This window comes from Lonchura striata, chromosome 5 (genome assembly GCF_050655825.1).
Source record: "Lonchura striata isolate lonStrDom1 chromosome 5, ASM5065582v1, whole genome shotgun sequence".
Taxonomy (NCBI): Eukaryota; Metazoa; Chordata; class Aves; order Passeriformes; family Estrildidae; genus Lonchura; species Lonchura striata.
In genome coordinates this window covers 66,812,720-66,822,817 of record NC_140707.1, presented here as the reverse complement: position 1 = coordinate 66,822,817, position 10,098 = coordinate 66,812,720, and the positions used below count along the sequence as shown (strand labels likewise).

Genomic DNA, 10,098 nt, shown 5'->3' with positions numbered 1-10,098 from the left:
AATGAACAAGTCATTTTGTACCGTGTACAAGTGGTACATTTGTACCAGTCAGTTCCTGGAGGTCCCTGGCTGCATCTGAGTCATTTGGTGGAAGGCAGATACTGACAGGATTGAGTTCTATAAGGTGAAAATTCCTGCCTCTGCATTAATGGTGCATTTCAAAAGCCGGCAGATGGAAGCCTATACAAACATCCAGCTACCACAGCTATTCTGCCCAGCTTCCTTCCTATCTGTATTATGGTGCTGATTTGCTACATGTGGGTTGAGTGCTAAAGTGAGCAATAACTTGGATGAAAACTGAGTTCTTTGATTCAGTGATTCTATGAATCATTGAGGACATCAACCCCTTGGAGCAAGTCCAGAGAAGGCCACCAACACGATGAGAAGGATGGAGTACCTGTCTTGTGTGGAAAGCCTGGGAGAACGGGGATTGTTCAGCCTGGAAAAGAGAAGGCTTTGGGGTGACCTAATTGTGGCCTTACAGTAAGAACCTAAAAGAAAGATGGAGAGAGTCTAGTTACAAGGGCATGTAGTGACAGGACAAGGGGCAATGGATTCTAAGTGAGACACAGAAGGTTTAGATTAAATACTCGCAAAAAATTCCTTACTGTGGCCATGCTGAGTTGCCCAGAGCAGCTGTGGCTGCCCCATCCCCGGGAGTATTCAAGGCCAGGCTGGATGGGGCTCTGAGCAAGCTGGGAGAGTGGCAAGTGTCCTTGTCCAAACAGAGGGATTAGAACTAGATGATCTCTAAGGTCCCTTCCAACCCAAACCATTCTGTAATTCTACAATAATAAACAGTTCCAAAGCACCAGACTTTAACTTTATGCTGCCTTTGTAAGGACAGGGCTTGAAGCGCTGTAATAAAATAAATTCAAAAACTTTCATCTTAGCATTACAGAACGACTGAATAGATTTGTCTGATGAATTTTATTGACGAATTTGACTGATGCCCAGAGGGTGCTGAGGCCCTGGCACAGGCTGCCCAGGGAAGCTGCGGACGCCGCATCCCTGTCAGTGTTCAGGGCCAGGCTGGATGGGGCTCTGAGCAACCCGGTCCGGTGGAAAGCATCCCTGCCCGCGGCAGAGGCTGGAAGCAGGAGCTGGGGGCGAGGAGGAGCGGCGGCGCAGCCGATCCCCGCGGGGCGCGGAGCCGCGCGGGCCGTGAGGGAGGAGCGCCCGGCGGGGCGGAGCGGCGGGCGAAGCCTCGCGAGAGCGGGCGGGGCGGCGGCGGCCGCCGCGCTCCTCCCCGTGCCGGTGCCGGCGAGCGAGGCCTGCGCGGGCCCGGGCCGGGCTGTGCCGGGCTGTGCCGCGCTTACCGAGCGGCGGGGGCGGCGGCCGGGCCCGTCCCGGTGCAGCGGGCGGGATGCCGGGCGGGCGGGTGTGCGGCGCCTGCGGGTGCGCGGAGATCGAGGTGGACGCGGCGCGGGGGGACGCGGTGTGCACGGGCTGCGGCTCCGTGCTGGAGGACAACATCATCGTGTCCGAGGTGCAGTTCGTGGAGAACAGCGGCGGCGGCTCCTCCGCCGTGGGGCAGTTCGTGTCGCTGGACGGTGAGTGCGGCCGGGGCAGGGCGGGGCGGGGGGACAGCGGGCGGTGGATGGAGGGAGGGTGCTGCGGGCATGGGGCACATGGCAGGAGGGAAAGAGCGCTGGGAGAGGCGTGCACAGGGCGAAGGGGCTGCGAGCGGTGTGCGGTCAGGGACGAGCACAGGGATACCGAGCACAGGGATACAGAGCGACCCATTGGAAAAGGACCTGGGGGTGCTGATCTACGTGCCCAGGTGGGTAAGAAGGCCAATGGCATCCTGGCCTCTGTCAGGAATAGTGTGGCCAGCAGGAGCAGGGAGGTGATGGTGCCCGTGTGCTGGGCTCTGGTGAGACACACTTTGAGTGTTGAGCTCAGTTCTGAGCCCCTCAGTTTGGGAAGGGCATTGAGGGGCTGGAGCACATCCAGAGAAGGGCAGTGGAGCTGGGGAAGGGTCTGGAGCTCAAGTCTGTGGTTGTTTAGCCTGGAGAAGAAGAGGCTTGGGGCACATTGCCCCTCTACAACTCCTTGACAGGAGGGTGGAACCAGGGGGGTCAGGCTCTGCTCCCAGGGAACGAGTGATAGGACGAGGGGGCATTCTGCTGTGCCAGGGGAGGTTTAAGTTGGACATTAGAAAGAATATCCTCATGGAAAGGATGATTAGACATTGGAATGGACTGTCCAGGGCAGTGATGGAATCGCTGTCCCTGGAGGTGTGTAAGGAAATGCTGGCTGTGGCACTCAGTGCCATGGTCTGGTTGACAAGGTGGTGTTCACTCACTCATAGGTCAGGGATCTTAGAGGTCTTTACCATCCTAATTGATTGTGTGATTCTGTGGGTTCAGGGACACGGGATGGGGGTGAGGGAACACGGAGCGGTGTGGGGAAAGGGATGGGGAGATGCTCTGCCAGAGGGTGGGGTTATGGGGATGCTGCATGGGGGAGTGAGGACAATGTATACAGGAGATAAAGACACTGTGCTGGGAGATAAGGACAGTGTATAGAGGAAAGGGTGCTGTGCAAAAGGTGTGAGGGACAGACTGTGGAAAACCATGTTTTGCAAAGAAGGGAGTATGGATGGTGCATGTGGGAGCTAGTGCTGCACAGAGTGGAAATGGGAGAGGCAATGCATGGGGAGAAGGAGAGCGTGTTGTGCAGGGTGAGACAGAAATGGGGTGGGGGAGGCTAGAATGAATGTGAGAAAGGAGCTGTGCAGGATTAGAGAGATGGTCTGAGTGTGATGGACTACATGTGTGAGGGACTAGGGCAGATTTGTGAGAAAGTCTGGGGCTCTGTAGAAGGGCTGCGTGCACAGGAAATAGGGAGGTAGATTAAATTATTTGGGATAGAGGACAGGAAAGGTTGGGTTGGGTGTTTAATGGATAGCGGGAACGTGTAGGGGCACAAGGAGGAATAACAAACTGCACATAAAGGGTCAAGAGTATCCTGTCAGTAGTTGGGTTGGGGTGATTGTGTGAATGCTGTGGAGGATAAAACATGGAAAAAGGTCACATCAGAAGACAAGGCAGAGAAGGGGAGAGAAGGAAAATGGGTGGGGGGATGTAGTGTTTGAAAAGGGAGAGATGGAAAATCTGTATGGGGAATGTGTATAAGGAGAAAGAAACATAAGCAAAAGCATGGGAAAGAGCTTAGCAGTGAAACAAGTGGCTTTGATGGATTGTATAGCTGTGGGGAAGAAGAATTCTTTCTGTGGTGGAGAATGCAGCACTGCAAATTGGAGTTTGGGAGTTTACTGTAGGCTAAGAGTTGTCTGATGCCATTCCTGTCTTCCAACTCAGGGTGCTGGCATTACTTTTTTTACAGATTATAAGCAGCTTTTGTATCCTTCACTTTCTCCTGTTGTGATGTGGAGACTACATTTTTAAGGGCTTGTTCTGCTTTTTCCCTCCCACCCAAAATTATGCAGGACAGATGGCAAGCAAGCTAGAGCGCATTTTGGGATGCCTTTATCCTTAAAAAAAATCTAAAGGAGAAGAGAGAAATGCACCATACTAAGTTTTTTTTTTACTCTTATGGATGAATTGCACAGTCATTTATAAAATTTCTTTAAGGTAAAGCCTTTTTTGTGTAAGCTTGAGATGTGATTGTAAGTCTTGAGTTTGTGATTTTGTGAGTGCAGGCCCTGTTTCACACCAGAAATATTTTAAGGAAATTAGGATATGGGTGACTTATGCAGGTACAGTTCTTTACATTCCAAAACAGATGCTTCTGTTGTGAATAATTTTTTTTCCTCAACATAAACCGAGTGATGCAAGCTAATCTGAAAATATGTATTTGTACTGCAATAACATTGTCTTCATCATGTATGCTTGTCTATTATTGTGTTTATGACTGATTAAAATCCTCTGGAGTGGGGAGAAATGTCATTTACTGTGTAAGCAGGACTTCGTATCTCTCCAGAGGGTAAAGAATTTACAAAGGAATGTATATTTCTTTTAAGTCAGAAACTGCATACTTTCTGAAAGGAACATTTTCTGGTAAATTACACCTTTCAGTGACTTTTAATTAAATTAGTAAATTTCCACCAAAATTGAATGAAATTTGTCTGAGGCTCCTTGGACTGTGATGATCTCAGAGTCTTACTGTGTGGAGCATTTGCAGTGTTAGAGGTGCCTGGGGTGCTGTTTTTGAGCCCCTTGCTCATGGTTAGTAGGGTTGGGTGTCTCAGAGAGCATTGTCTAAGGTTTGCAAAGGATGAGGGATATCAGGTTCTTTATTGCAGGGCTGGGAATTGAACAAGGCTTTTTGGTATTTGTGGAGTTCAGAGCTACTGGTTGTGTAACAATATTCCTCAAATCCTTTCAAGATCCACAGCAGCTTCTCTTTGTGTGTTATAACATGTTGAATACAGATGCATTTATTAATAATTTATTTTCACCTTCATAATGAAAAAGCAAAAGAGAGTGGAAAGTACTGAGACACTGATTTTTCTTTTTTACATGTAGCAAAACCTTTTATTTTGCCAAACTACATATTAAGATGTCAGAATCTTGCATCTTTTTACTGAAGGTGTGAGTCCTGCACTTCTCTGTATTAACACAAAGTGGCCAAGTCCTTGCTAATAAGTTATGCAGAATCCTTAGAAAACATTGGAAATCCTTTCTTTTATCCTCTGAGGGTTGGAGGAAGGTGTGAGATCACAGTTAGGTTTTCTCTGGCAGTATTTACATTGAGCTAATTATGTGCTTGGTGTAGGAAGCCTCAGCACCGATGCTGTTTACAGAGAAGTTCGGTGTAGCCAGTGTTTTCCAGTGCAGATGTGGGAGTCCTTTGGAAAGTTCCTTTCAATTTTTTTTATGTTTTAGCAGCTGAGCTTTTGGTGTGCTGAGAAAGCATGGGCTTGTGCTTGGCTGTGAATGAGGGGGTTTGCTTTGCTCTCCATGAAGTCTTGGAAAATGCAGGCTAGTTAAGTGTGTTGGACAAAAGGGTAGAATCACAGAATTATTTAGGTTGTAGGAGAACTTCAAGATTATGAAGTTGAGCTGTTAATCCAGCACCGCCAAAGTCCATGAGTGAACCATTTTCCTGAATGCCACATCTACATGCACAGGATGAGCCAAGTAGGTAGAAGTAGTGAAGGACAAAATATGTGTTCTGCACAGGTAAATATAGGATAACAACGCTTTTTGGCAAAGTGGCTTGCCTTGAAGATCCTTTGGAGCTTTCCTAGGAAGTTGGTAAGTGGGCAAAGCTGATCGTTGGATTTTCAAAGGAAGGTCAGCAAGATTTTTCACCAGAAGTCTTTTTGGTAAGTGGACAAAGCAGATGGTTGCATTTTCAAAGGAAGGTCAGCAGGATCCTTCACCAGAAGCTTTTATAGAATCTGAGCTGTCATTGATAAGGAAAAGTCTTTGCAGATCAGAGTAGCTCTTCAAATGATAACAAATATACTCTGGAGAGTACAGAAGGAGGTGCCAGTGAAATTCCATAGAATCTGGACTGATGACATGGAAAACAGGTGACTTGTGAGTTAATGAGGTTTGTGGGCAATGCTAAATTATTTGGGGTAGTAAAGACTGTAGAAGGACCTGTTGCTTTTAGTGGATGGATGGTAGGATGGCAGATGGGGTCAAGAGTTGCTGTGAGAGTTAGCATTTTTCCTTTCTTCCACATGTGGGATGGTTTCTTCTTCTGCATCCAGACTGGCTGGGGCAACATTGGAAGGAAATCCTTAGGTCATAGTGGATAGCTTTATAAAAACAAATTGTTCAATGTTTGTTCATTCATGGTACAAAAGAACCTGGGTGGGGAGGGGAATGTTAGAAGTTAAAAGAGCACATACAGCATGTCTGTACACTGTTACATATCCACAGTGTTACCTCCAGCTGAAGTGCTGTGTGCAGTTCTGGTGGTTTTCTCTTTTCTTCCCCCTCCTCAGGAAAACCTCTAATAGAGCTAGAAAAGATACAGAGAGGAAGATGGAGTGATTAAGAGGAGAGCTTCCTGAAGAGCTTCTCAGTTAGACTGACTGAATAGACTGAACCTCTTCAGACTGGAAAAGAGATGATTGAATGGGGCCATAGTAGAGATTTGTACATGCAATAAAATAACAGCAAGGATGAGCAGCTGCTCAGGGTCACATAATGCAAAAGCTAGGGAGTGCTAAGAAATCTAGCAGCTAGCTGATTGCAAAGATAGTGGGTAGGAGGTTCAGAAGGATTAGGAGGTTTTGTTTGGTTGGTTTTGGTTTTTGCAGAAACACCCCCCTCCCCCCCCACCGTGTGAATCTGAAGTTGTGAATGTTAAAAGTTTACATGTACTTAAAATGATTGGGCAGACAGAATAAAAATGTATTGTGGCCATTAATAAAATATATTATTTCTGGTTCAGGAAATCCTTGAGCCACAGATCTCTAGAAACTGGGAGATTATATGAGAGAACTATTACAAGCTTTCCTCCTGTGTTTTATGTTACCCTGTAGGCATGTATATTAATAGGCTTTCTCATTCAGAGGTAGGATACTGGACTAGTCTTTCAGTGTGATTTGGCACTGCTGTTCTTTTGAGACTTCACAGGAAGAAGATCGTGTTCTTTGAGCTTTACAGAGCTAATCCCACCATTCCTTTCAATGCTGTCTGTCTGAAAGACTGACAAGTCAGCTCTCCTTGCAAGGTACCTGTCACTTCCTGGGTTGTGAGCTGCTAAGTTATTTCACTAGCAAGGGAATAACCCCTTCTAGAAGGAGCTGTTATGTTTTGTTTTGTTTATCTTTTGAGAGGAAGGTCCTCTGAAAGCTTTGATATGCCCCATACTGGTTTAGTTAGTTGTAATTCTTAATTCTGTTGTGAGTGGTCACAGTCAGGAAAGAATCCAGCCTCAACGTTCCACCCTAGCTGTGTTACTGTCTTGAAGCTTGTGAAGGCCCTGCCTTGAAATTTGGTGTCTGAACCTGACTGATTTAACTGTGGATAGGTCAGGAATTAGTGGAGAAGGGTTATCATGCCTATTTTAGCTTCAAGGAGCTCTGTTGATTGCACAGAAAGTGTTTGAGGTATGTACTTTTCCTAGCTGAGTCTAGTTTTGAACATTTTAACTATTCACTTTATAATTGATAGCCAGTTCAGACTAACCAAAGAGATTGTTCACTCTGACTTCTTAACTTAAATTTGGAGAGCTTTGGAGTCATGCTAGTTGCAATTAATGTGTTTTGCTTTTTATTTTTCTTCATACCCAAGTTCTTAAAACAGCCTACCAGTTGCTACATTTAAACACATCTCAGCAGGAAGTACAGCAACACAGGGTCTAAGAGCAAGGTACATTTCTCCCTCTCCATTATGCTATAATTGCATCCTGGAGGATGGAGTTACACTGAGCCCTTTGCCAGTTTGCATTGGTTTGATGGCTGCTGCTTTTGTAGAAAGGCAAGTTAAGAGTTGTGTGCCATGTCTGAAGGTCTGGAGTTCTCTGACTGCTCTCTCGCTGTGTCTGGGTGGGAATCTCCTGTCTTATGGCAATTGTTGGAAGGAATTGTTTTCACAAGTTGTTTTTTTTTTAAGCTGACAGGAGAAAAACTGAAGCTGAAGAGAGTGAGAGAAAGCTGAGCATGGAGCAAACCTGACAGCCCAGATCTCTCTTCAGGTTTTTGTTTAAAGAAGCTGAGAAAGGTGAAGGCTGGGACTCCTGACACTAATCAAAGGAGAAGAAAAGTCCCACCTGGGAAGGTTGATGTGCAGGCAGATAGCAGCAAGCTGGAAGATGTAACTGAGAAATACAGCACAAAGAAATGATGCTGCAAGGTGTACTGAGCTTGTGATTCTCAAGCACACTGTCTGGGGAAGCTCAGCTTCTTTTGTTCCAGAAATTCCCTTGAAATGCTTGGTAGTAAGTTGAGAAAAACAGATCTGATAAGAATCTTGGTCACAAACCAGGTACTGCTGGTTCTTGCTGTCACTGACTGGCTTCCCTCTGGGGTTCCCCCAAGGCTTCTTAGGCCCAGGACCCCATCCCAGTCCTCAGGGATGTCAGCCCCTGCCCCACGGACTGCACAGCAGGGCCAGTCTCCAGCTCCCCACTGCCTTGCCTTGCCTACCCACGGATCCTGTAGAGCCAGGCCCATGTGCTGCCTGGCCTCTGCCCATCCTTGTGCCTCTGGTTGGACATTCTGGAGCTTTGTCTGACCTTGTTCCCCTTGCTGGGCCTGACCCTGACTCCCCTGTGCAGTCTGATGTCCTGCCAGGCCTCAGCCCATCCCTGCACCCATGGAGGTGCCTGATGCCCTCAGCTCTGCTTGTCCCTGCCCTATAGAATTCAGAGTCACATCTCTAGTACAAATTTTAATGAGAATTATTAATAAATCTTTTAACTTACTTACTGAGTAAGCCTGAGGTTTTAGGGCAGTGACAAATACAGAGGCACAGTCACAGAAACAGGATTCTGCAGTGGGCACTGACAGCATCAGTTCTTCAGCACTGAGTCAGACTCTCTGGCTCTGCTACAGCAAACATGCATTAAGACACTGCATCTCCAAATGTACATGAGTTTGCAGTGCACTAATTTGAGTCTGGTGGGAGGTTATGTTCTTGCTTTTGCTCATAAGTGGAAAGGGAGGTTGTGAACTGGTAATCCATAACACACCAACAAGTGTTTATTTTTGGTGTAGGAGGTTCCACAACATTTTTAAGTAGCCTGGTTCAAATTTTGGAATATCAAAGAAGAGTTTATTTCTGCTATTCCAGTTTTTTTTTGGCAAGTGAATTATAATGAAGTTACTACAGAGACCCATTAGCACTGCCAGAAATCCTGAATGTGTACTCTCACTCTTCAGAGTTCCATGACAGATTTAATGTACCCTTAGCTCTTTACTAAAGCTGTGGTATGCTCAATGTTTTAGGCATACCTGTGGAAGCTTACTGAAGTATTTTCTTTACTATTTTATCCTTAAAATCTTTATGATTTTACATTGAGGCATGTGACTGACATTGACCTTGCATGCAGAACTTAACAAGAGTTTGCCTTGATGGAAATACTTGTCTTTTGGGGATTGTGGACATGAAAAGTTATGGTCAGCAAACTGGAAAGAAGAGAGGGACTGACTACACAGAGAAAAAAAACTTATGTAAAATTTAAGCTGAGCTTACATCTTCTCTATTTTTTTGTCCTGTAGAATTTTTTAAGATGATCAATTACTGTCACAGTGATTGCTAGAGAGACAGTTGGGAAAGGGTATGAGCTCTGTATTTGTGTAGGATTCTTTGCTTTTGTCTAATTTGTTCCTATGTACAATAAAGGATTCTTGTGTATTTTTAAATATTAAAAAAGTGAAAAGAGTAAGGGTTTTGGTTTTTAATTGGTAGTTGTTAACTGGTTTCCATATAAGATATTGATAGACCAAGTTCTGACATTAAATTTCTTCCAGTGAAGCCTCAAATAGTCCTGAACTGGGTTCTGCCAATAATGCACGTGCTAAACTTGAAATGAAAACACTTGGTATTGAAAACTTAAAATAATATTAATACCAACAAGTTTCCTTATATTTGTGGTTGGTTAATTTGAAGTTATGCAGAGTGTTGATTATGTCCATTGCAATACAGAGAAAGGAAGTATGACCCTTTGATGGAAATCCTGAAGAATATTTACCTGTTCTACTCTGTGCCAGATTTTCTCTTTACAAAACTAATTCATAATCATGCTGTGTTGGCAAGGAAAAGGGGGAACTTCAATCTAAAATAATAATCTGCTATATGTTTTAGTGAAGGGAATCAAATCAATTTTGCTTCTCTCCCCAAATCCTCCAGGTGGCAATCGTGCACCAGAGTTAATATGAAGCTTTTTCTGGCATTGAGTCTTTTCCAGACTGTCCCTGGGATGGCAACAACAGAGGGTGCTGCTGTCAACTGGCAGTGCAGAATAGTGCACATCACTTGGATGCAGACTGATTTCATAGATTTGGGCAGTCCTAAGTTGGGTTGTGGTGGATGCAACTATATTTATCTCTACATTTGGTAGTTAGGAAAATAAGCTATGATGAAATAGATTTAAAGTTTGTTTATGTAAGTTTATGTGGCAGCAGTGCTTCAGCAGGCTCTGGTGCCTGCAGACCTGTTCATTTTC

The 10,098-nt window shown here is 45.4% G+C and overlaps 1 protein-coding gene across 1 annotated transcript in view; it reads left to right on the top strand.

Moving 5' to 3' along the window:
- Window positions 1-1,283: 1,283 nt before the first annotated feature.
- Window positions 1,284-10,098, top strand: part of BRF1 (BRF1 general transcription factor IIIB subunit) — a 171,110-nt gene continuing 162,295 nt past the window's right edge. The window contains exon 1 of the mRNA XM_021554502.3: window positions 1,284-1,553. Coding sequence (XP_021410177.1) covers window positions 1,367-1,553 — 187 coding nt within the window. The 5' untranslated portion in view covers window positions 1,284-1,366. The remainder of the gene's footprint in view (window positions 1,554-10,098) is intronic.